Below are 27,221 nucleotides of genomic sequence, written 5' to 3' on the forward strand. Positions count from 1 at the left end.
GGCAGGGCTCTGCGCTCCCGCCTGGCCGAGCGCCGACGCCGCGGAGCATCCTCCGGCAGGCAGGGAGGGCGCGGCGGCCACCGCGCTGCAGCACCGGGGGCTGCAGACAGCGGCTGGCCGGGGCAGGCCCACCCGTCCCCAGCGCGCTCACCCGTCCGTGCGCTCATCCCGGAGCCGGCGATGCGGGCAGTCAGTCCGTCAGCCCCGGTGGAGCGGGGTCGGTAGAGCAGGGGCGGCGCCGTGGCCAGGGCGAGCGCGGTGATCAACAGGCGGCTCCCGGCCGGGCGCGGCGCCGGGGCGCGCGGCTGCAGCGGAGCAGGCTGGGAAGCGTAGTTCCCGACAGCGCTTCCCGCGGCCCCGGAGTTCCCCTCGCCTCCACCCGCCCAGCTCCGCCCTCCCCCGGCAGGTGTCCCCTCCTGGAATCGCGGTCCGAACCCCCCAGTCACTGCTCTGCAGGGGAGGACGCACCTGGGCCGGCGGGAAGGCTGAGCAGGCTCTTTGGAGACGCTCGGGGCTCCGGAGCGCGTGGGTGGCAAAGGCTTGCAAGCTTCTGAGGAGCATTCGGGTGAGCGGGCATCCTGACGTGGAAGCCGCCGGGAGAGCGGGCTCAGGTACAGACGCCGCCGGCCCCAGGTTTTCCTGGCTGGGCCGGGGCGTAAGAGGAGAGAGTGGTTGGGTTGGCTGCCTAGGGAGGGACGGAGGTCAGCTAGGTGGAGGTTAGCAAGGCTGTAGGGTGATGGCCTTAGGGCCCAGAGAGCCCACGCGCAGTGGTGGCTTCACTTATGTGAGACCGGACAACAGCCTGTCTGAGCCTTCGCGTCCTCACTGTAAAACAGGCTTAAAGCTTGAAGAAGTGTTGTGAGGATTAAGCGACCCAGCACTTAGGGTCTGGTACTTAGTGCCTACTCAGTGAAAGTTCCTTCCTTGAGGGTTCCGAGGAAGTTCTTGGACCGGGAAAGTCCTATATAACGTGCTAACCTAAAGATAGTCGGGCCTTGTTGGGCTGGGTAAATGTCAAAATCCACTGAGTTTGTTAGTCGTCGAGCTGGTTCACTTCATCCCTGAATATACCCTAAGAGGTTCTCTCTGCCAGGTTCTTGAGAGCTCCAAAGATAGAGAAAATAACCTCAAGTTTCTGAAGCATGACAGTAGTGGGGGGTGACATAGGACAAAGACCAACATTATGAAAACACATGGCATCTGGATTTACCTTCCAGAAGCCTTTTCTAATTAGATGTGTTCTCTCTCTCCTTCTTGAACCCTTGCAGCATATTTTGGGCATAACCTTTGCTTGTGGGCCTTATCTTGACAATTTAAGGTTCGTTCAGTTTTGCAAGTTGCTACTATGCAGTGTTTCACATGATGGTGGGATTTGCATTCAGAGATGTGATTGGAGAAAAATGAACCAAAGGGATGGATGCAGCATGGCTGGTGTAATCTCTGTATGACATTTTAGGCAAAATGTGAAAAGAGGTGAGACAGCTGTATAGTCTGGCCGGCACGAGGTGCGCATTAATCATGTGGCCAAAAAAAGTGCTGCAGAGGAAATTCCATATCTGAAAATGATAACACTGGTTTGCATTTATGAAAATACTTTCCTATTCGCATTCTCATTTGATTTTTACAAGAACCCTTGTGAGATAGGCAGAGTGAGGATATTTTTTTCCCCAATGATAGTTATAAGAGGCCCAGAGAGGTGATGTGACTGATTCAAGGTCATCCAGGTGGTCAGTAAGCCTGTCTTCTCTCCTTCCAACTGTGGACACCCCCAGCACTGACTCTCCTTTGCACATTTCAAAGTAGGGCCATACCTTTCCCAGCAGATGGGTTGAACCAGAAAATAAAGTTAATCCTCTAAAACTCTGGAAACTAGCAAGATGAACACTGGCCCACAGTAGCTGCTGATTGAGAGACCAGTGTTGTTTCTGCGATTAATTGTGGTAATGGGCTGTACCCTGGGCCTCCTGTCAGAATGACAAATCTGAGCCAGAAAGAGTTAAATGAAATGGGGTGTGACCAAATTATTTTAAGTCACGTTCCCAAGTTTTCCTGTACATTTGTTAATCCGAATGTCCTGTGTAACCAATAGGATGCCTTTCACCTTTTTATGTTGTGCATTTGTTACAGTTATAGTCTTCTGTTAAATAAGAACAGGACTGCTTACAGATGGAGCCAGCAGTTTTCCCAGAGAAAGCTGATAGCAGGCATATGCTGAAAATATAAAGTAATTTCATTCATATTGGAAGAAAGCATAGCAAAGATGCCCGATAGTGTACAGTATTTCTCTCTGGTTTCCTGTGATTCCTCACAAGGAAAATGGCTACATGTGATAAAACAGAGTATTCCTTCAGAAACTAGTCATGAAAGGAAGCAGACAGGGAAATGATTTAAGTTAAAGTCATAGTTGGCAGTCAAAGCAGAGATGCAAGGGCTATCCTACAGCCCCAGAGTCATTCTCCAGGAGGATGCTGACACCAAAATAAAGAAAGTGAGTTGTGAAAAGGAATTTCTGATCAGTCTCTATCTGTATGATAAGTGTTGGAAGCTGAAAGGTACTAACGGATGAGTGAGGAAGGTAGAACATTTAACCTAATGTTAAAACTTAATGGAAAGATATTACCAGTTCCAGTCTGTTTAGCTCTTTTTTTTTAGACAAGAGTCTCACTCTGCCTCCCAGGCTGGAGTGCAGTGGTGCACCTCAGCTCACTACAACCTCCGCCTCCCTGGTTCAAGCGATTCTTCTGCCCCAGGCACCTGAGTAGCTGGGATTATAGGCACCCACCACTACACCCGGCTAAATTTTGTATTTTAAGTAGAGACGGGGTTTCACCATGTTAGCCAGGATGGCCTCGATCTCCTGACCTCGTGCTCTGCCCGCCTCAGCCTCACAAAGTGTTGGGATTACAGGCGTAAGCCACTGAGCCTGGCCTGTTTAGCTCTTTATATTTAATGCCTATATCTTATTTTAAGGGAGAAAGGATGTCAATATGCCTATGACTTATCGGTTAAAACCCATGATCATTTCTGGACTGTATCTTGTATGTTTGATTTTTCTACTTTCTATTTAGAAGATGAAAATGTAAAATTGAAACAGAACTCCTAGAGCTGCAAGGGACCTTACAGATCATCTTGTGTAGCCATTTATTCCTGTAAATGAGGAAACTGATATATTGACAGTAACTGTCACATGGCAGAAAGTAAAAAAGTTCAATGTGGCAGTTATAACGAAGTATTTTAATTATTCATATTGGAATGTGTAACATACCTCATTAGGAACAGGTAGTAGATATTGTTGGTTGTCTATTCAACATTCAGTCCACCCTCTTCTTTTTTATAGAAGCCTATATCAGTGTTTACACAGTAGGAAAGGTGACCCCATTAGCCTCTGAGAGGTACACTCTCAAGTCTATGGTAGGCAAGAGGAACAGGATCTTCTTAACTGGCCTCTAAGAGTTTAGGAGGAGGCATGTGACCCAGTTCTGGTCATTGTAAAGAGATACAACGAATCTGGGTCTGCCATGTTGTTGTTGAGTCAGTCGGCAACCAGCCCCAGTGCTGCCCTTCTTCTGGATCTCTTGTTATATAATATAAAAATATCCTTATTGTTGAGTCAATTTGAGATGTAGTTTTCTGTTACTTGAAGCTGAAAGCCTCCTAAATGTTAAAGATGAAATGTGAAAGTATATTCTTTGGATGGACTGAAAGACTGCTTCTTAGAGCTGATTAAAAGCAACCACCACAAACCACAGGCACAGGAAATGTGATGGTATATTATCATATAACAGATAACAGCATGGGTTTTAACATCAGACAGTCTGAACCCAGATCTCTACTGGCAGATTGACTGTGGCCAAGTTTCTATAACTTCTCTTAAGACTTACTTTCTTTATCTCTTAAACTGAGGATAATAATACTACATGGGGTTATTATAAAGACTAAATGAGATAATTTGTGTCAAGCATGCTTCAAAGGATGTGGTGGCTGGTAAGAGCTAAAGGAGCAGTGACTACGTTGGTGAATTGTGAATTAAATCGTATGTATAGTATAATTAACAACAAACATCTAAAAGCTAATTACTGTGTAATCATGATCATGTTAAATGATACCACAGAGATGCAATCAGCAAAATCCAAAATACAGGAAGCTGTACATGACAAACAACTATTTCTTCAATAAATAAATTGCAAGAAAAATAAAAGGAGAAAAAGCTTATAGATACTCAGAAATGCAAGAGACAAATAACAAATGTAATGTGTGATTTTAATTTGAAAAAGCAGCTGCTAAAAATTCACATTAATGAGACAACTGGGAAAATGTGAACACAGAATATTTGATTATATTAAGGTCTGTTTTTTTGTTGTTGTTTTTGAGACAGAGGCTCACTCTGTCACCCAAGCTGGAGTGCAGTGGTGCAATCTTGACTCACTGCAACTTCCACCTTCCTGGTTCAAGCAATTCTCATGTCTCAGCCTCTGGAGTGACTGGGAGTACAGGCACGTGCCACCATGCCTGGCTAATTTTCATATTTTTTTGTTTTACTTTTTTTTAGTGGAGATGGGGTTTCACCATGTTGGCTAGGCTCGTCGAGAATGCTTGACCTCAAGTGATCCGCCCACCTCAGCTTCCCAAAGTGCTGGGATTACAGGCATGAACCACAGCACCTGGACTAAGGTCTTATTTAAAAATTTTTTTCAATGTGATAACAGTATCGATTTTTTTTTTTCGAAGAGTCCTTACTTTTGGAGTGATAAACTGAGTATTTACAGAAGAAATAATATCAGGAATTTACTTTAAAAATAATCCAGTGTGGGAGATGGGGTAGAGTGGTGGCGTAGGGGTATCGATGAAATGACTGGCCATGATTTGATAATGGTTGAAGCTGACTGATGGAGCTTTACTAAACCATTCTCTTTCTCTTTTTCTTTTTAAATACAGTTTTGTTAAGACATATTTCACATATCATAAATTCACCTTTTAAAATGCATAGTTCATGGTTTTTGGTATATCCACCCGCTTTGGCCTTCCAAAGTGCTGGAATAACAGGTGTGATCCACCACCCTGGCCACGAATATATTTAATGTCACTGAATTGTATGCTTAAAAATAGTTAAAATGGCCAATTTTATGTTATGTACATTTGTCACAATTCAAGAAATTAGTAATGTAATATAAATATGCAGAAAAGCCTTGAATTATACACTTTAGGCCAGGCGTAGTGGCTCACGCCTGTAATCCTAGCACTTTGGAGGCCAAGGCGGGTGGATCACCTGAAATCGGGAGTTCAAGCAAGACCAGCCTGATCAACATGGTGAAACCCCGTCTTAAAAAAAAAAAACAAAAAAAAAATTAAAAAAAAATTTAAAGAATTATACACTTTAAATGGATGAATTATGTGATATGTGAATTATATCTTGTCTAAAAAAATCCTTTGATATCCCAAGATTATAAAAATATTGTTGCAAAATCATTAAAATTTGCTTTTCCCAATTATGTTTCTAATCAATCTATGATTAATTTTGATGTATAGTACAAGGCAGGGATCTAATCACATCTTTTCTCACACGGGAAACTAATTGTTTCAGCAGCATTTATTGAATATGTAACTTTCTCTCGGCTATAGATTAAGCTCTCCAGTATATGTGAATCTGCTTGCTGGCTTACTTCGTTGTCACTATGTTATGTGTATCTGTCTCAGCACCAGTCCCACATTGCTTTAGTTCTCATAGTGTTAAGACTTGATGGCTATGAGGGTAAGTCTCCTTCCTCATTCTTCTTCAGGAATGCCTTGGCTCTTGTTAGTGTTTTATGTTTCATATGAACTTTAGGATAACTCTGTCATGCCCTTTGAAGAATTCTATAGAGATTTTGTTTGGAATTTTAATGAATTTAACATTAGTTTGTAAAGAAAATGATATTTTCACTATTTTGTATTTCTCGTTCACAGACATGGTATATCTCTGCTTTTATTTATATTTCTTTTATGTACTTCAAAAAAATTTTATATTTTTGCACACAAGGTATACCTTTCTTTTTAAAAAATCTTTTAATTTATTTATTATCTTAAATTTTTTTTTCCTGCTCCCACTCCACCAGGAACACTTTACTTTTTAAAAATTTATTCCTAGGTATTTTTGGTGGCATCTAGAATGTCATCTTTTCACACTTATATTTTCTAATTGATTGATGCAATTGATGTTTGCATATTGATCTTGCATCTTGTAACTTTGGTGAACTCGTTTGAACAGTTCCAATGTAGTCATTGTCTGTGTTGCCTATAAACATTTTAGTATTGCCTACTATCTGTAAACAACAGTTTCTTTTTTCTTTCTTTTTTTTTAAATTGAGGCAGAGTCTCACTCTGTCTCCCAGACTGGAGTGCAGTGGTGTGATCTTGGCTCACTACAACCTCCACCTCCTGGGTTCAAGCAATTCTCCTGCCTCAGCCTTCCAAGTAGCTGGGACTACAGGCGCCTGCCACCACACTCAGCTAATTTTTGTATTTTTAGTAGAGACAGGGTTTCACCATGTTGACCAGGCTGGTCTCAAACTCCTGACCTTGTAATCCACCCGCCTTGGCCTCCCAAAGTGCTGGGATTACAGGCGTGAGCCACTGCGTCCGTCTTGTTTATTTCTTTTCAATCTTCATTTCCCTTTCTTCTTTTTAAAACTGCATTGGCAAAGACCTTCAATGTTAAATAGAGGCAATAATCCCTTGCCTTCAAAGGAAATGCTTTTACTGTTTCATCATTAATTGTGATGAACTTCTAAGTTATAGGTAGATACATATTAAAACAATTTTGAAGTTCTGGTTTAAAAAGGAAAACAATGAACATCTAATAACATCTCATGTAACCAAGTTCTTTTTTTAAAAAAACAGGGCCAGGCATGGTGGCTCAGGCCTGTAATCCCAGTGCTTTGGGAGGCCAAGGCGGGTGGATCCATTGAGGTCAGAGTTTGAGAGCAGCCTGGCCAACATGATGAAACCTCATCTCTACTAAAACTACAAAAATTAGTTGGGTGTGGTGGCATGCGCCAGTAGTCCCAGCTACTCAGGAGGCTAAGGCAGAAGAATTGCTTGAACCCAGGAGGCAGAGGTTGCAGTAAGCCGAGATTGCACCACTGCACTCCAGCCTGGTGACAGAGCAAGCCTCCATCTCAAAACAAAAATAAAAAACAAAAAATTAGCCAGGCATAGTGGCGAATGCCTGTAGTACCAGCTACTCAAGAGGACGAGGCAGGAAAATTGCTCAAACCTGGGAGGCAGAGTTTGCAGTGAACTGAGATCAGACCACTGCATTCCAACCTAGGCAACAGAGCAAGACTGTCTCAAAACAAACAAACAAAGCCCAAACCAAACCAAACCAAAAAAATCCCAGGATCTCATTGCATTGCGTTGCCGGGGCTGGAGTGAGGTGGCTCAAGTGATCCTCCCACCTCAGTTTCCCAAGTAGCTGGGACTATAGGGGTCTAACACATACTCGATTAATTTTTGTATTTTTTGTAGAGATGGGTCTCACTATGTTGCCCAGGCTGGTCTTGAACTACTGGGCTCAAGGGATCCTCCTTACTTAGCCTCCCAAAGTGCAGGAATGGGCCACCATACCAGGCTCAGTTCCTTAATCTTCAGATAAAAACTTCCAGTCATGCAGTAAACTTTTCTTGTGGAAAACATTATATGCTGTCGCATTACTAGATTGTAAACTCTTTGAAGGACGACACTTCTTTCTTGAAACATTACCTGATCTCATTTATATACTGAGACTCAGATTTTGCCTCTCTCTTGCATCCTGAAATGGACACACTGGATACCACCCAAAAGTTCATGCATGGTAGTCTTATGCTAAACAATCTAAATTAGCATTTAGGATCTTTTTATTACACCTCAATTCAACTACTTGTAATCATGTGTATTTTTTTTATTGTACTGAGCTAGGCACTGCTGGAGCTAAAAAGATGAGTAAGACCCAGTTATGCCTCCCAGGAGCATGTGTCTGGTGGAGGAGATAAGACAAGCACATGCATGTACATGCAAGTAAAAACACAAAACACAGAGTTAAATACTAAACCAGAGATATTAATACAAACCTCTTGGAGTTCAAAGAAAAAACAGTAACATTAGCTGGGCAGGTGAGAAAAAGGAACCATTGGGAAGAATGAGGAAAAATCTCATGGAGGATGTATCATTTGAGACAGAACTTAAAGATTTTTAAAATGTAGTACAGGGTACTGGAAGAGCGGTGTTACCATTGGAGGGAATAGCACGCAAGGTATGAAAGTAGGAACAAGGAGGCCAGTTTCAGAGGCTCCGTTTGGCAGGAATACGTGGAGTATACAGATCAGAACATGAATAATAAAAATAGAAATGATAGTTTGAATGCCAATGTAGGGTTTTAGTAATGCTGTTGTCCCCAGAGAGCCACTGAAGGAGTTTTGAGTGGGATGATGATGTGGAGGCTTGCTCCTCTTCCATCCTTTGTCCCCTGAGCAGTATTACATGCTTTGCCTCTGTCCAACACAGCAACATATCAAAACTTCAGCCAATGAACCAAACCTCCGGGCTCTGGACCTTCCTACAAGGTACCTCTTCTTGGAGAGCTACCCAAAATACAACAGAAACCAGGCACTAGATTCTAGTAAATGTGCACCCACTCTGTGCACATACAGTGTGTTCAAAGGGTGTTCAGAGTAGATGGTGTTCAGATGAGAGTACAGATAAGAGGTCTTTGGTGGTTATAATATTAATATGGGGGGGTTGTGATTTCAGGGTATCAAAGAATAAACTGATGAAAAGAAGATGAATGGAGATAGTAAATTCCAACTGAGCCGGGAGAATGAATTGTATGTGGTCGGGCTTTCAAGGCAGACAATACTTAAATTGGCACTAGGGTGCAAAGAGTGAAATCTTAACAACTAGGGGGTTATTTTGAGGCCACTCATCAAGCCTTAGAAACACTAGCCCTCCTGGTGCAATGTTGAAAAGACTGGATGCTGCAGCTGTTGAGATGGACCTGGAGAAGCTGCGTGTGTTTGATGATCTTAAGTTTTTCTGTGAGGTGGACTTTGAGGTTACTGGTGTAGAGGGGAGGGAAGTACCCTTGGCAGTGGCAGAACTTGAAGGTCTGAGCAAGCTGCTTCCTGCTGGGGAATCAATAAAGGAGGCAGAGCAACGCTTTTTGTTTTTTTGTTTTCCTTGGCCAGGGCAGGGTTCTGTCATGGCTCTGTCGGCATGGAGAAGGGGTCCACCCGGGGCCTAGGACGACTGTAGATGGGCCTCTCTTAGCCCCCACGGCCGCGGGCTTCAGCGCGTCCCCGCTCCCTCGCACCGCAAGGTCTTCCCGGTACGGGCCGGCAGCGGCGGGAGCTGCTTTCGCTCTTCTCCTTGCAGGTACGTGTGCCGCGGGCGCCCGGGGCAGGCAGGACGCGGAGGAGGCGCCCGCCATGCCCGGCCTGCCGCTCCTCGCCTCGGCTTCCCGCCAGCCGCCCCCGCGGAACGGCCTGCCGCGGCCCCTGTGAGGAGGAAGAGGCGGCGGCGGCGGCGGAGGAGGCGCCGCCCCCTTGGCGAGCTCCCCGACCCGGCGGCCTCGGCAGGACCCATGGCGGATTCCTCGCCCGCACAGTCCCTGCGGGAAGGCGGCCCCTGCGCGCCGCGGCCCTCGGCCCCCTCCCCGCCGCCGCGCCCGCGCTCCGGCTCCGAGTCCGAGGAGGCCGAGCTGTCGCTGAGCCTGGCCCGCACCAAGACCCGCTCGTACGGCAGCACGGCCAGCGTGCGGGCGCCGCTGGGCGCCGGCGTCATCGAGCGCCATGTGGAGCACCGGGTCCGCGCGGGCGACACGCTGCAGGGCATCGCGCTCAAGTACGGTGTCACGGTGAGCAGGGCGCGCCGCCGCGGCCCGGGCTGGCAGCTCCCGCGCGGGAGGCGGTGCGGGTGGGGGCAGGGGCGGGACAGCGGATGGGGGTCGGGGGCTGGGGAGTCGCGGGTGGGGGGGCTTGCGTCCCCGGGCGGCTCGGCTCCCCGGGCTGGCTCAGCGCATGCTGCTGGCGACCGCAGTGGTCGCCAAAGCTGGTCCTGCAGCGGGAGGGGCGGGCCGCCAGGGCTCCCTCCCCAGGTAGCTGCGTTGAGTTCCCGGTGCCCCGCCCAGACTCAGACCAGATCTGTCGCTTGAGGGGGACCAAAGAGGACGGGGGTCTGGCACCCTCGGGAACCACCTTCACCCGTTTTGTAGAACCCATCACACTACTCTATATTTACGCAAAGCACAAGTGAGATGAATTTTGTTCTCTGTGAAAGCAAGCTCCGTGAGTCAGGAATGGTGCAGTTGTTCCTACTGAGTGATTCTGGTTCTATCGATTATGCTTCTTCATGTAGAAGTGAAATTACACCCTCAGGGCTCACTGGCAACCACGAATGTGACACCTGTCGCTAAGCAGCAGCCAAGAACTGTGGTCTAGGCAAGCTGAAGGGCTGCGTTTGTTACAAATTTATAAGTGTGTGTGTCTTGGGTGTATTGCATTACACCTCTGGGAAGAACATGGAAACCTGAGGGAACAAATTGTTTCATTAAAATTGCTTATAATTAACTGTGAGCTATGTGATGGCCTTTTTACATTTGGGCTCTGTATCAATTTTCAGTGTTCTTTCCCGAAACACCTTAGACAGCAATGGGAAGAAAGAAGATCTTATCTATATCTTTTTTTTTTTTTTTAAAGTGAAACTCTTTCTGGCCCTTTACCGAATGAGGGCGAATCAGTAATGTTTTTTGCACATTTAAGCCAGTATGTGTTTACCTATCAGGTCCTTCTATCCTTTAAATATTTTGAGAGGAAGGACCTTGCCGTACAGTCATGTATTGACTTTAGCATGCTATGGAGAGCCCCATTCTGCCCTCTTGGGAGTTCTGTAAATGTGAACATAGAACTACAATTCTCCATGTACATTAATGGGGCCTGGTGTGGGTCAGAGCCAGAGGAAAGCAAAGTTGGGAAATACCAGCAGCTACGACCCTCTGCTGAATGCCTCCTGTGTGCCAGGCATTGCATTTGTCTTGTTTCATCTTTATCTTATTTAACTTTGATAGTAAGCCTAGGAGGTAGGTGTAATTAATCTTTTTACAGATGAGAAGATGGATGAGTGGTAAGGAGGTTTTGCAAGTATGATCATTCATTGAGACTGGCTTGAATTAACGGTGATAAAACACTTGCTTTTCTCTATTTACTCTTTAATATGATTTTTTATGAAAATATGTAATATTTTCTCTATATTACTTCTGATATCCATCCTTATTTTTATCCTAGTTTTATTGGGAGCTCTCTTAGCACCCTGGCTACTGAAGAAGGAAAGTCTTTTCTGTCTGGTTTACAGGCATCTTGCCTTACTAGGCTAGTGACTGCACCTAGGAATCTATGATATATAGAAGAGTGTTATTTCCCATGCTGTCTTTCCATGCAATCTCTGTGAGACCCACAGCCCTCTGTGGTTTCACTTGAGTTGATTATAGATAGCTCCTATACATCTGTCTACTGCAGTTCTCTACCTTTGATCAAATGCTTTCTAATCCCTGTTATGTCTAATATAATATCATTACCCTTTTAACCTTATTATCCTTTTTTAAAATTAAAGTATAAATCAGCTTTTTCATTGCTTTTATAAAGACTTTGATTTTTAAGAGTTAAACACAAGTATAATGAATCAGGAATTATGATTGATAGTGACACATAATTCATTACAGGGTTTCCCAAACTCAGCCCTGTTGATGTTACGGTCCAGATAACTCTTTGTTGTAGAGGGTTGTCCTGTAGCAGTGTAGAGTATTTAGTAGCATCTCTGGCCTCTACGCACTAGATTTCTAGCACTCACCCACCCCTATTCAGGCATTGTCAAATGTTCCCTTGGAGGCAAACTTACCCGTGACTGAAGACCACTGATTTATTACATATATTTCTCATTATTTTGGGCCCTGGCTTATAGTTGATAAAAATTTTAGAGACTCCTCCACTGGTAATATAGAATCAGTGAAAGTGATAATACTTATCATGACAGTGAAGTGATATTCTTGTTTTAATAGCTTTAGTTTTTGTTTTGTTTTGTTTTGTTTTGTTTTTGAGACAGGGTCTTACTCTGTTACCCACGCTGGAGTGCAATAACATGGCTCACTGCAGCCTCAACTGCTGTTGCTCAAGTGATCTTCCCACCTCAGCCTCTTGAGTAGTTGGGACTGTAGGCTCAAGCCACATGCCCAGCTAATTTTTTTTTTTTAATTTTTTGTAGAAATGGAGTCTCACTGTGTTGCCCAGGCTGGTCTTTAACTCCTGGGCTCAAGCAATCCACCCACCTCAGCCTCCCAAAGTGCTGGGACTACATGTGTGAGCCACTGCATTGGCCTAATATCTGCAGATATTAATTGGGTTTACTCACTGTGAGATTTCAAGGTGGAAACTAAAAAGACAGAAAAATATTTTTCTTCTGACTGAACAGAAAGAAGTCAAGCAAATTAGGTTTTTAATGTTGATTGGCAAGATCATCTACAACATATTTAAATTATTTTTTTAAAGGGTCAAAATGAGATATTGGGGGCTTAGAGACCCAAGACATTACGCCTAGAAATTAAGTCAGTCCAGGCAAACAGTTGACCTTTATATACTATGTCTGGCAATCCTACATAGATGAGCAGGAACTCTCAGGGAAGCCTGTCTCTTCATGGCAGCCACTCAGCCACCCAGCTGGGTGTCCAGGCAGGACTTTAGTCCTTTGGTGGAGGACTGGTAAGAGCCAGTAGTACTCTAGGTATGAGGAGGTTCCCAGAGCAGAGACTCCGACAGGGGGTGGAGATGGAGACCTGGTTGCCAGCCCTGGATTATAAGGGCAACAAGGTGGGAAGCCATTTTCTGAAGTGGTGCTGAAGGACTGGCAGTGGGGCACATCTCAGGATGTGGGAATATATTCATGTTCCTCAAACTTGCCTAGGCAGGACAGGAGTGCCCTGAGGCAAACTGGAAATAAAGGATTCTAGCTGACATTGGATCTATGGGATTGGCATATCCAGAAAAGGAGTCTAGGAGTCTCTGCTTTTTTTTTTTTTTTTTGAGACAGACTTTTGCTCTGTCGCCCAGGCTGGAGTGCAGTGGTGCGATCTCGGCTGACTGCAACCTCTGTCTCCTGGGTTCAAGCTTTTTTCCTGCCTCAGTCACCCAAGTAGCTGGGACTATAGGCACGCACTACCATGCCCAGTTAATTTTTGTATTTTCAGTAGAGACAGGATTTCACTCTTTTGGCCAGGCTGGTCTTGAACTCTTGACCTCGTGATCCAACCATCTTGGCCTCCCAAAGTGCTGGGATTACAGGCGTGAGCCATTGCACCTGGCCGGAGTCTATTTTTAACAAGGATGGCTGCTTTGCTTGTTTCCAAAGCATTGTTTCTCCTTGGTCTTCTTGCACTCGCTGTTCCATCTGTCTTTCCCTAATAGCTGGATGCAGGGCCAGCTTCATGGGCATGTGACCTGTGTAGTCACACAAGACCCCATGCTTAGAAAGGCCTCACACTTGGTTTAATGTCCTGCTGTCATCTCTTGAAATTTTTAATAGTTTGTGAACAAGGGCCTCACACTTTCATTTTTTACTGGCCCTGGGCGAATGACATAGCTGATTTTTGCTGAGTGATTTCTTCCCTCATTGCCTTCAAGTCCTTGCTCAAATATCTCCTTCTTAAGGCCTTTTGTGCACACTCTATGTCAAATTGCAGCCCTTCTCTCCCAAGCCCCCCAGTACTCCTCCCCAACTTCCCTGTCATATTTTCCTAACAGTATTGATTATTCATCCCAAATTTTTTTCTTTCCTTCAGAGCTACCTTTCTGGTGATACATTAGTGAATAAATAAGAGCCCATGTCCTCATAGAGCTTATATTTTAGTTAGTGGAGACAGTAAGTAAAAAAATAAAATGTCTGTTACGTCAGATATTGATAAGCAAAAAAAAAAAAAATCATACAGGTGAGGGAGTTAGGGAGGGTTTGTGGAGGTGGCTGGAATTTAAAATGGTGTGATCAGGGAAGGCCATGCTGAGAAGGAGATAAGGGAGGGAGTTGTGCAGATATCTCGTGAAGAATATTCCAGAAAGAAGGAATAACCAATGGTGCAAAGGCCTGAGGTGGGAACATAATTGACATCTTCCAGGAGTACTGTGGCTGGTGCTTAGAATGCACTGGGTATAGTTGGACTAGATCACTTTGGACCTTGAAGACCTTTGTAAGGGCTTTGTCTTTTTCTCTGAGTTGGGATGCATTTAATGGGTTTGAGCAGAAGAATAACATAATCTGACTTGTGCATTAAAAGGATCACTCTGGCTGCTGCTTTAAAAATGGTTTCTAGGGGCTGGGTGAGGTGGCTCACATCTGTAATGCTAGCACTTTGGGAAGCTGAGGTAGGTAGATCATGAGGTCAGGAGTTAGAGACCAACCTGGCCAACATGGTGAAACACGTCTCTATTAAAAATACAAAAAACTAGCTGGGCATGGCAGCGGGCATCTATAATCCCAGCTACTTGGGAGGCTCAGGCAGAGAATTGCTTGCACCTGGGCGAAGGTTATAGTGAGCCGAGATCGCACCGTTGCACTCCAGCCTGGGCAACAGAACAAGACTGTGTGTAAAAAAAAAAAAAAATATATATATATATATATATATATAGTTTGTAGGGAAGCTAGTACCAAGCAAGGAAGCCAGATAAAATGGTGGCTTTTGCAGTAATGCAGGTGGGAGAGGGTAGCAGCTTGGACCAAAGCAGTAGAGAAGGAAGGAGGTGGTGAGACGTGGCTGGGGTCCAGATGATTTGCTGATAGGCTGTAAATGTTCTGCTTGTTTTTGTTTACTATTTAGTTTGAATATCTCTCCACTAGAAATGGGCCTGGGCATCCTATCCTAGGGATGGGAAAGAAGAATGTGGAGTTTTAAGAAGGTGGCTAGGTCTGACACCAGATGGACCCAAGTTTTTCTGCTAGTGACTTAGGCTGTAATCCCAGCTATTCAGGAGGCTGAGGCAGGCGGATTGTTTGAACCCAGGAGGTGGAGTTTGTGGTGAGCCAAGATCACGCCCTTGCACTCCAGCCTGGGCACCTGGGCAACAAGAGAAAAAAAAAAAAAAAAAAAAAAAAAAAAAAAAAAAAGATCATTATGACTCTTTCCTACTATCACTTTTTAAGTCGTTAATAGCCATTAAAAACTGGCATTCATTATTTTCTTAACCAACTTCTATTGAGCCTGGTTGGTTTGAGGCCTTGTGCTAGATGCTGGGGCTAGAAGATAATACATGTTATTCTCTTTTTATTCATGGTGAGTTTTTCAGCGACTGCTTTCTAGCAGCTTCTAGCTACTTGTGAAGGCAGGGAACTTGTCTGATTGATATTTGTATCTTCCGTGGCTAGCCTGGAGCCTGGAATATTGTGAGTTTTCCACGTACATGTGGACTTCATCCGTAAGAAAGCTTGACTGGTATGAAATAGTCATGGAGCTGAGCTGACCTTGGAATATGGGGCCCAGGGCAAGGGCTGAGTGAAGAGGTGTGGCCTGCTAAAGACTTGAACTGCAAGATTTGGTTTGAGGCTCATTCTCAAATCTATAAAAGACTGCTGCCCTTGCTGCTGCTCACTGTTTGTCTCTTCCCCTCCATTAGCAGTGGGCCTTTGCATTGAATTATGTATGAGTTTAGGCTTGGGTAGCTCTACCAGAATAAGAGGCATTTGAGGAAGTGGGTCTGGGAAACTGAAACTATTTTGGGTGGGTTGAGAAACTCTTAAATATAGTTCAAACCTCAGACGTCAACTTGCTTGGATTGGCATTCCCCTGGGTGTGTTTATCTCCACTGAGACGTTAAGACTCCTTCTCGAACCCTGTATTCTAGATTTAGCTATTGCTTTTTCAGTGATCCTGGCTCCTCCCAGTTGAGAGTCAAGCCTCTTGACTCTCAACTGGGAGGAGAAAATTGACCAGCTCCAGGATGCCACCGTGAATTTTTGTGCAGAAACCCTGGAGAAACCTCCAGAGAGCCATATAGAAACTGAAAGTGGAAAGGAGGTATCCAGGTGGACCTATTATTTTCATAAACTTTTTCTTTGTCTCTTTGCTTCCTCCAGGCAGCTTACCTGTCTTTTTCCCTCTCCAGAGGCCACCTCACCGCACTGTACCCTCAGTGACTTCCTAGCCAGTTTTATTCTAAGGATTTTCTCTTCCTTTGCCAATTAGCTGCTAAGCCAAGTTGTTGCTTAACATTTCCCCTAACAAAAGTTACCGTGCTGATAAAAGGTGAAATGATTGTCATTTTTAGTGAGAATAAACATTGTGATTTAGAAACTTAGGTGCATGTAAATCTTTAGTGTTCCTAACTTTAGCCCCTGCTGCTGGCGGGGATTGCTGATCCTGGCTAGTTAAAGGAAAGAAAATAGGGCACCAAAAGTGAGAGGTATGGCGAAGTAGTCTTTAGTCATTCAGGGTTTTCATAGATTCTCATGTACTTTTTTAAAAAAACATCTTTATTGAGGTTGCAAGCCACAAAATTCACCCATCTTAAGTGTACAATTCAATGACTGTTAGTAAATTTACAGAGTTGTGAGGCCATTCCTGGAATTCAATGTTAGAACAGTTCCATAACCCTGAAAAGATCCCCATGCCCATCCATTCCTCTCACTCTGTTTCCTTCTTCAGTCTCAGGCAGCCACCAATATGCTTTTTAGTCTATAGATTTGCCTTTTTTGGACATTTGCCATAAATGGAATCTCATGCACTCTTCCGAGACACTGCGGGGAAGAACAAAAGCCTTTTCCTCATGCGAGTGTAGCAATGGAGGGATCTCATTGCCATCAACACCTAGAAAGTAACAAGAGACAGACGTGGGGGTGAATCTTGGGAAAATCACTTAATATTTAAGTCTGTTTTCTATAAAGTAACAATAATCAAATGAGAGCTGTGTCTGTATATGAAAACATACTGCAAGCCACACAGTTCTGTGTAAATGTTATTATGTATTCTGAAACATTTTTGGATGAGCTTCTCTTTTAAGGAATGGAGAAGAAGAAAAAGAAGTTTTGAGTATTGCATTCACTGTTAGGTAGGTGAACTGATGATGCTGGCCTAAGTGTCCTTTGGGGAGAGTTCGTGACCTTACTCAGCAGCCTGCTCTTAAGATACCTTCTGGAGGGAAGCTTTGTGAATTCCCTTCAAAGAAAATTCACTTTATAAAAAGTATTTATAGGGGAATCATTTTATTAAAAACATTTTTTTTGAGAGAGGGTCTTGCTCTGTCACCTGGCCTGGAGTGCAGCAGCGAGATCTTGTCTAACCACAGCCTTGACCTCCCAGGCTCAAGCGATTCTCCTGCCTCAGCCTCCCGAGTAGCTGGAACTATAAGGGTGCACCACCACACCTAGCTAAGTTTTTTAGGGGATAGTTTTTGGTAGAGATGGAGTTTTATCATGTTACCCAGGCTGGTCTCAAACTCCTGGGCTCAAGCAACCCATCTGCCTTGGCCTCCCAAAGTGTTGGGACTACAGGCATGAGCCACCACACCCGGCTGGGGAGTCATTTTCAGTACGTTATTTTTAAGTTATTGATGCCACTTGTACTACCTAGCTCACCATGATTGAACTTGTGGCCATCCTTTGCCTGTTACTTTCCTTATTCTATAATCGGTTTCTTAGTGACCAAATAGTAAATTTATATTTCATTGAGTCATACTATTCAACCTAGATTAAGGGAGACTTTTAAAATGAAAGCATTTGATCAATGTACCTTCCCACTCCCATTCTTCCATCCCTAAGAAACAGAGAATAGTCCTACATCAGTTTGAAAGGCCACACTTTCTAGTCTCAGCATTAATTGGATCTTAGGAAATGTTGAACAGAGGGTAGGTAGGAAAGCTGTGGAGTTTTCCAGCTCTTCCTTGGATTGGATCATGGCTTTTCTTAGCTTTATGTGAAGTGAAATTACCAGAACAGTAGACCCATCTGTGTTCAGACAGAAGTATAAAACATGCCAAAGCAGGCTGGGCACGGTGGTTTATGTCTGTAATCCCAGCACTTTGGGAGGCTGAGGACGGCGGATCACGAGGTCAGGAGATCAAGACCATCCTGCTTAACATAGTGAAACCCCGTCTCTACTAAAAATTCAAAAAATTAGCCGGGCATGATGGCATACACCTGTAGTCCCAGCTACTTGGGAGGCTGAGGCTAGAGAATTGCTTGAACCCGGGAGGCGGAGGTTGCAGTGAGCCGAGATTGTGCCACTGCACTCCAGCCTAGGTGACAGAGTGAAACTCCATCTCAAAAATATATGTGTGTGTGTGTGTGTGTGTGTGTGTGTGTATGTGTGTGCATAAAAAACAAATAAAAAACATACCAAAGCAAAAGAAAACATTGTTTCACCAATTTGGATTTTTCAGTTTCTTGTCTGTGCTATGGCAGGTGCCTCTTTCTTGCTAATCCATTTTCTGCACCCAGCTGCTGAAATCATCTTTAATTGTAATCAGATCATATCACTCCCTGCCTTCACCCTCCAGTGGTTTCTCATCATGTTTAAAATACATTCCAAATTCCTTACTTTGGCACCCAAGGCCCTGCCTGGTTGGAATTTTGCTTATTACTCCCTACACTTTAGCCACATGATTTTTTCCTGCTTTGGGGCATTTGCTGCTTCTTTTTGTAGATGGAGTGCTTTCATTCCTGGCTCTGCATGTCTGATTTCATACTTCACCATGGGTAACAGAGTTTAGAGCTGATACATTTGGCCTAAGCCATAGCTTATAAAGAACAGGTTAAGATTTTCATCACCTTTTGAAAAACCTATTAAAAGCCTTTTGTGATAGCTGAGAACAGTGATAGTATATTATGGTACTCATCTGGGCTTATCCATGTGAAATTTTCCTTATATATTCTTATTTTGTGGGAGAAACATTTTTTTTTGAGACAGAGTCTCTGTCACCCAGGCTGGAGTGCAGTGGCACAATCTTGGCTCACTGCAACCTCCACCTCCCAGGTTCAAGTGATTCTTCCACCCAAGCCTTCTGAATAGCTGGGATGAAAGGCACACACCATCATGCTCAGCTGATTGTTGTATTTTTAGTAGAGAAAGGGTTTTTCCATGTTGGCCAGGCTGATCTAGAACTTTTGACCTCAGGTGATCTGCCTGCTTTGGCCTCCCAAAGTGCTGGGATTACAGGTGTGAGCCACCGCACTCGGCCAAGAAACAACATTTTATGGGAGAAAATTTCTACCTTCTTCCTTCTCATTTGATGATTACATATTGGAATCTGCCCTTACCTGCTGCTTTCTTACTTTTACTTAAATTTAATGATAATAATTACTGACATTTGAGTACTTCTTGTGTGCTGTGTGTATGTGTGTGTGTGTGTATGTGTATAATTTTTTTTTTGAGATGGAGTTTTGCTCTGTTGCCCAGGCTAGAGTACAGTGGTGTGATCTCAGCTTACTGCAACCCCTGCCTCCCGGGTTCAAGCAATTCTCGTACCTCAGGCTCCCGAGGAGCGGGCATTACAGCCGTGCGCCACCACACCTGGCTATTTTTGTATTTTTTTTTTAGTAGAGATGAGGTTTTATTATGTTGGTCAGGCTGGTCTCAAATTTCTGACCTCAAGTGATCTTCCCACCTTGGCCTCCCAAAGTGCTGGGATTACAGGCGTGAGCCACTGCGCCCAGTCCATATGTTGTTTTAAATACTTTACATGAATTAATTCATTTAATCTTCACAATGATCATACTGAGAGGAAGGAACTATTGCTGTCCTTACTTTACAGATAAGAAAACATACAGGGAATTGTTAGAAAGTAGGAAGGCCAGAATATGAACCCAGGCAGTATGGCTCCTGAACTCATGCTTCTAAGTACTACCCTGTATTAAGACTCAAATCTGTCCCTGTCCCTAGATTGGTTCCCACCTTGATGCTAACTGTGTCTGGATATCCCTGGTGTCCTTGACTCTGGCATCTCATGTGTCATCTTAGAGCCTAGACCCTAAAGGTCAGCATACATCTTAAATGCTTACTAATGACATTGAGATGAAGATGGTACAGCTCCTGACTTCAGGAAGCTTATGGACCAGTTATAGTGAGTCACTTGTGCAGCAGTATGTACAGAAGCCAGGGGGAGCCCTGCCCTTCACTGCCTGTGGACTCCCTGACTGCGTGCATCCTCTGACTCAGTCACCTTGTCTAGTCCTCTGTGGCATTGGCCCATTGCCTGGCCTTGATGGCCTATTGTGCTGTGTTTGATGGATGTATCCATCAGCATCCCAGCAGGATACAGATAACACTCTCAGGGGATGTGGCTGAAGAGAGTTTAATAAAGAGACATTTACTGAGTGTGAGCATGGTGAAGGAAACCAATAAGGGAAGGTGAAGCACTCAGGGGTGCTTGCCAATAACAGGGAGACATTACCCCTAGGCCTGAAGGGCCAAGGGAACACTGGCAACATCTGGAGCCTTGGATATGGGACTCCTGATAGGAACTCTCACCAGAGAGGAATGCAGCGACTGGTTATGGTGAGCTCATTCTGCTGCTATTGGAAACCAACTAGAATTCCAAGATCAGGGGTGCCTGGGTAATGCAGTTCTTAAAAAGTCAGACTCCTAGGGTGTAGAACAAGCTCAAGAAGAGTAGGGAATGGATTGGGAGGGGAGAGTCGGTTTGAAAGGAGAATAAGAAGCACACATAAAACTTACTACCCATTTCTGATTACTTCATCTTCTATGCCCACTCCTCTGACCTGTGTTAATCCATGCATCCATCCATCCATCCATCCATCCATCCATCCATCCATCCATCCAGAGCACTTAGTGTGTATGAGGTCTTTGTCAGACTATGAGGCTATAGCAATAACCAGTTCTTGCCCTGAAAGAATTCATAGTGTACTCTTGCAGTTCCCAGCTCTGTTCAGCATTTTGGATCCTGGTGTTCCCATCTGTTTCTGTCTTCCATCATTATTCCCAGAAAGCAATAACTATTAGCAATTGTAGTCCCTTTCCAGTAAGCATTCCAAAGGGCACTGTATCAGCAAGAGCTCTTTCAGTTGCAAGTGACAGAAAACCTAACTCAAATTGGCCTAAACCAAAAACAAACTCCAAGTGGAGTTTAGTGGCTCTTGGAACTGAGTATGTTCTGTCTTCAGGCTGTGATCCAGAAATCTAAATTCTCACCTCTAAGGTGGCTTCAGTATCAGATTCCACAAGGTGTCAGGATGACTACCAGCATCTCCCGCCTGTCTCCTTCCCACAGAACACAGTAGAGAACTCACCCCTCGAAGGCACTGCAAAAGTCTGCTTGCATGTCTGAATGATTCTGACATGGGCCTGTGATCTCTCACGAAAGCCTGTGATACTCCACAAGGCAGGAATGAGTCACATGCTCACTCTGGAGCCAGGAGAGGCTTCGTGTCATTGGAAGCCTGTGTACTAAGAGAGATGGGGCAGCTGGATGCTCAGGGGCAAGATCTAGGGGTCCTAAAAACACAATAGCATGTACCTGAACCTGCTATAGGCAGAGTGTCCAAGTTATTAACCCTCTCAAACTGGAACCAGGTCAGAGATGCTGGGATTTTTAGGTTTTAATTTTGTCTTTAAAAGGCACCTGCCCATGTTTATGTTCTCTTTCTCCCCCTAAACTAGAAACTAGAACACAAAAGACCATCCTTTTTAAAAATCACATTCCTTTAATGGAGTATATTTAGAAGAAAAAAGAAAGCTTTACATATGCTATTTGCATGGAGTCAGCTTATAATAAAGCAGGATGAACAGGGTCCACTTAGTTGACAGTTGTTTTCGCAGGCTTTTTGAAGTAGAAATATAATTTTTTTGTTTTTACTCAGAATTCATTTGGCATTAAAGGCTCCCCATAATGTGGTCCCATTAGTTGTGCACTTTAATCCAGATGTTGTATGGACTTTAGCGTCAGACAAAAATCCCAGTTTAACTATGTAAAGAGCCTTATGTACGTGGTCAAATTTACCATCTCTTTTGTGTTTTGATTTCCTCATTGGAAAGTGGAGAGTAGTGTACCATCCACTGCCAAACACTATAATCATTACTTTCTCTCTCTCTTTCAATATGTGTATATATATATATATATATACACACACACACACACACACACACACACATACACACATCTATATGGGGAAATGTATGTATGGAATGTACATATATTTTTATATATTCTCTCTGTTTCATATATATATATTCTCTATGTGAGTGAGTATATAAGCTCTCATTTAATCCTTGTGAAAGGTAGATGGTACCTGTTTTACACATGAGGAAAAAGGATCAATGAGATAAGTAACAAGCTTACGTTCATATGGTTTGTTGTGGTGGAGCAGGGATCTGAACCAGGTCTGGCAGTGTAAAAAGCCTGTATGCTTAGCTGTTGCACCTCACTGTCAGCTACATACTTTACAAGAAAGAGTTGTGGGGAAAATGAGATGCTACGGTACTTGTAGAGTGACTGGTTTGGTGTGGGTCCCCAGGCTAGTAGGGTAGAGGAATCTGTAGACATAATATGGAGTGAGAAACAGAAGAGTAGGCAGAGTTTGAGTCCTTCCTGCAATTACCAGTGTTGTGAATTTAGGCATGCCACTGACTTTCTTGTGTCTCTGTTTCCACATTTGTAAAAAAAAAAAAAAAAGATAATATCTAGATTGCAGACCTGTTATGATGGTTAAATAAGATAATGCTTGTAAATTTTATTCCCTCTTCACTCCCACCTCCCTTCCCCATCTCTGTGGTTTGTGGAAGGCATCCACAGGCTATAAAACCCTCTGTTAAAGTGTAGCTTCTTCGTCTGCCATTTGTATGATGATTCCATGGTGTCTGAGTGATTCTGACATGGGCCTGTGAGGAGAAAGGATCAATGAGATAAGTAACAAGCTCATGTTCATATGGCTTGTTGTGATGGAGCTGGGATCTGAACAAGGTCTGGCAGCTTCCAAATCCAGTGTGCTTAGCTGTTGCACCTCACTGTCAGCTACATACCTCACAAGAAAGAGTTATTTGTAAGTAAATAAAGAGTTTATTTGTAAAGTGGATCTTCACGTATCCTCTAAGGTAGAAAGAATGAGACACTGGGCTGTGCGCCATGGCTCACGCCTGTAATCCCAGCACTTTGGGAGGCCAAGGCAGGTGGATTGTGAGGTCAGGAGTTCAAGAACAGCCTGGCCAACATGGTGAAACCCATCTCTACTAAAAATACCAAAATTAGCCAAGTGTAGTGGCAGGTACCTGTAATCCCAGCTACTTGGGTGTCTGAGGCAGGAAAATCGCTTGAACCTGAGTCGAGGTTGCAGTGAGCAGAGATCGCATCATTGCACTCCAGCCTGGCAACAGAGAGAGACTCCGTCTCAAAAAAAAAAAAAAAAAAAAAGAATGAGACACTGTATGTAAAGGGCCCCCACCTCCTTTTCTTACCTATCCCACATCTCCTGATTCTTCAAGGTCTATCTGTGATGAAGAATCAAATTGGAACCACACCTTCCCCATGAGGACTTTCTTGATGACTACAGCCCTTCCTATGCCATCCTTTCAAATTCTGGTTTGTACTTATGTCTGTCCCACCTCCTGTATCTGTTATATGGTGAGGCCTCCATATCTAGGGCTCCAGTATCCACGTATTCAACCAACTGTGGATTGAAAATGTAGTTAGGCCCTACTATGGTTGCATCTGTACTGAACATGTACAGCCTTTTCTTTCTGTCATTATTCCCTAAACAATAAAGTGTAACAATTATTTACACAGAATTTACATTATATCACATATAAGTAATTTTTTTTAACACAATGTCTTTCTCTGTCACCCAGACTGCAGTACAATGGCATAATCATGGCTTACCGCAGCTTCAGCCTCCCAGGCTCAAACAATCCTTCTGCCTCAGCCTCCTGAGTAGCTGAGACTACAGGTGCAGGTCACCATGCCTGGTTGGTTTACTTTTTTAATAGATGGGGTCTTGCGATGTTGCCCAGGCTGGTATGCCATTTTATATAAGGAACTTGAGCGTCTTTGGGTTTTGGTATCCACAAGGGGCCCTGGAACCAATCCCCCATGGATACCAAGGGATAACTGTATTTACTAAGCACAGTTCTAGAGACATGAGAAGGACTCCATAGGTAAAATAGCAGCAATGGTAAGTTTTTTTTTTTAATCAGATAATAGAGATGTTAAAACAAGAATGGAATTTATTAAGTGCTAAAATTTTACATTTTTAAACTTCAGAGATGTAAGTCCACTGATATTAAAAGCCGCCTTGTCGTAGAAATAGTACAGTGAGGAAAAATTAGTCTGTTCTTTTTTTTAAAATTGGGAAACAATTTCCCAACATCTCTTAAAATAACCGGAGATATCTGGGGAGGTTACCGAAACTGAATGAAGAGTCTCAAATCCCAAGAAAGCATTGTGCAGATTTTGCTTATGAATATTGGTAGTTCTGTGTTGTATAATAAACCTTAATCCTTGACTTGGTTATGTGTAACTCTGTGTTTCCTTTTTTATATTTTAGATGGAACAGATTAAAAGGGCCAATAAACTGTTTACCAATGACTGTATATTTCTGAAGAAGACTTTGAACATCCCAGTTATATCAGAGAAGCCTTTGTTGTTTAACGGGCTTAACTCCATTGATTCTCCAGAAAATGAAACTGTTGATAACAGTTTTTCTCAGGAAGAGGAGCCAGTGGTGGCTGGGGAAGACCTTTCGCCTACCAGTCCTCAAGAATCTGATGTTCAGCCTGTGCAGCCTGAGGAAGTATCAGCCAGAGATTTCCTGCAGAGACTTGACTTGCAGATTAAGTTATCCACACAGGCAGCCAAGAAGCTAAAAGAAGAGAGCAGGTAAGAATACCCTGGTACAAATGTCAAAGTCTGAATAAATTACTATTAAGATGTCCTTGCTGGGCCAAATCTTTCTTCTTTCTTTTCCTTCTTTCCTTTTTTTTTTTTGCTTTAAAAACTGCATTTTAGTTCTAGAAAGGCATTTTTGGTGTATAAACTCTGAGCAGAGCTACTGCCTGCTGCACGAGGCTTTATCCGTTGCAGTGTTTTTATCTGTTATTTACTGTACAAAGTTTGCTTCTTTGCTTTAGTAGCCTCACTGTCCAGCTAGCAATTCTGGATAGCAGCCAAGTAAAATGTCTCTCTCATTGACACTTTCAAGAGAAGCAGTGTCATAGAAAATACCTGTAAAATATTGATCTTTATAAAACTTGTGAAAGACATTGTCTGTTATTTGTTACTGAGTATTTCCTACATAAGATCTCATGTGAGCTTTTTTCTTTGTTTTTTAAATTTGGTGTTAGGATAAACCTTTCTCTCTCCTATGGAATTGGTTTCCTTTTTTCTTTATGATTTGATTTCCAAAAAGCACAATCTACTGTGTTTCCTTTTTTGCTCTGGCTACTGGGAAGCTTGCAACTAAAATTGATACCTGGGTTCAGCTACTATAATATTTCTTATGATTAATACCTTGGTTTCCTTCTTCTTTCGTTAGTCCTGATTTTTTTATTTCTATTTTATTCATCTTATTATATATATGCCTTTTGTTGGTGGTATCTTAAATCCTTTTGAGAAAGAGGTGGAATATAGGAAACGTAAACAAATATAAATATGAATATAATTTAGTATAGATTTAAAATATATTTAAATATAATATAAACAAATATAAACACATAAATGAATGACATTATTTATCCCAATAACTGAGATACAAATAAAATGGAGACAGTAAGATATTTCTTAAGTATTGGCATTTCATACAACTTTCTAGGCATGAACAATATTCTAAGTTGATATATTCCTTCTTTGGCAAGTAGATATTAAATTGTATAATACATTTATGTTTTAGTTTTTTGAATACAGTTCTAAATACTGATTTATGCTGTATTTATTTTCTTTCAGAGATGAAGAAAGTCCCTATGCAACTTCCCTCTATCACAGTTAGGTGATTTGGGGACATAACTGAAACCAAAATTAAGATATGTTTGGACCATAAAGAATCCAACAAATGAAGATTCAAAAACATCCCTTCTGGATTCTCATAGTGTTCATCTTAAAATCGTAACTAGGTAGTTCTACCTGCTGCAATTGCACTGAAGTGATTAGTTCCCTCTGGCTTTCTATAATTGTAAGTCTTTGTTATGGCATGATGGCAAGGTTGTATCCTAAAGCTCATCACTTTTGTAGGTGGTGTTAGTTTTTAGACTAGCTTTTATAAATACTAATTGACATAAAGCATCAGAGACCTATTTATATATTTAGGCTAAAAATAATGTCTCCTTATGCAATCCTGATTATGTGAAACTATGGTTGCTGTTTAAGTGATGCTGAATTAGCTGTGTGTTTATAACTTAAGTGCTATAAATATACACATATATATTTCAATATGTCTTACATATTCTGTATTAATATAAAGAACCAAATTTTGTCTGCTATTTTGTAAAAATAAACCACAAAAGTCTGAATGAGAAAATAAACTATGTTTTCAAACTTGAATCTTAATTTTTTTAATAAATGAGAAAATAAAATTGACATTTATGTTATATATTTAAATGGTGATAGCCCCTTCTTCACTTTAATGGTTTTTATTATTATAAATATGAATTTTTGAAAAAAGTATTGATAATCTAAAAGTGAATCAATTACAGTTACTAGTAATCTTGGCATTTTCATTGACCTAATATGATTCAGATGTAATGAAAATATGGAATAAATCAAAAGAACAAATAAATAATACCATAATCTGATGTTATATTGCAGAATTCTAGTTTAGATTTAATTGCTAGGTTACTTTATAGAGTGTTTGGTAATATTGTACTTTTTTGAATTGAGAGATTTTTATTCCCATAATTTAATTGGTCTTTATTATATGTATAGTTTACAGTAGTACACTTTAAGCAATATATCATTTATAATTATATATTATTTTGGTCTCGATTTCTATTCACCTGTTACATTAAATAAATCTTTAGGCGTCCACTGAAATCCCCCATATCTACCCCATCTCAACATAGCAAAAATAATTTCATTTTCCTCTTTTTATTACTTTTTTTCCTCCCTTTTATCTTCCCTCATTTTCTTTCCTTCTGTCTCACTTCTTCAGGTCATCCAGTAAGCAAGAAACAAATGCCCTTAGGTGTTAATGCATCAGAGCTCGCAGAATTAGAACTGTACACTTCCAAACCCTAAGGCTGACCAACT

General features: G+C 42.6%; 2 protein-coding genes across 9 annotated transcripts in view; one reads left to right on the forward strand and one right to left on the reverse strand.

Moving 5' to 3' along the window:
* Positions 1-556, reverse strand: part of TMOD2 (tropomodulin 2) — a 60,509-nt gene extending 59,953 nt beyond the window's left edge. Inside the window, exon 1 of one of the 4 annotated variants that reach the window (XM_032297451.1) lies at positions 469-556. The gene's annotated coding sequence lies outside the window, so the exon portion shown is untranslated. Of the gene's footprint in view, positions 1-151; positions 291-468 lie in introns of those variants that run through there. The other 3 variants (XM_032297450.1, XM_032297453.1, XM_032297449.1) reach the window with 3 other exon arrangements.
* Positions 284-26,516, forward strand: LYSMD2 (LysM domain containing 2). 5 transcript variants are annotated; one of them, XM_032297454.1, is made up of 4 exons: positions 478-611; positions 9,385-9,865; positions 24,529-24,860; positions 25,923-26,516. In XM_032297454.1, exons 2-4 carry the CDS (start codon positions 9,593-9,595, stop codon positions 25,963-25,965), a joined length of 648 nt encoding a protein of 215 aa, XP_032153345.1. In that variant the 5' UTR covers positions 478-611; positions 9,385-9,592; the 3' UTR covers positions 25,966-26,516. The 5 variants fall into 5 exon arrangements, with proteins under 5 accessions (XP_032153347.1, XP_032153345.1, XP_032153349.1 ...); XM_032297456.1 differs by lacking the exon at positions 9,385-9,865 and having other exon boundaries at positions 284-611; XM_032297458.1 differs by lacking the exons at positions 478-611; positions 9,385-9,865 and adding an exon at positions 9,100-9,384.
* Positions 26,517-27,221: the final 705 nt, after the last annotated feature.

Source organism: Sapajus apella, unplaced genomic scaffold, assembly GCF_009761245.1.
Source record: "Sapajus apella isolate SASKATOON/1434 unplaced genomic scaffold, GSC_monkey_1.0 scaffold37, whole genome shotgun sequence".
NCBI lineage: Eukaryota > Metazoa > Chordata > Mammalia > Primates > Cebidae > Sapajus > Sapajus apella.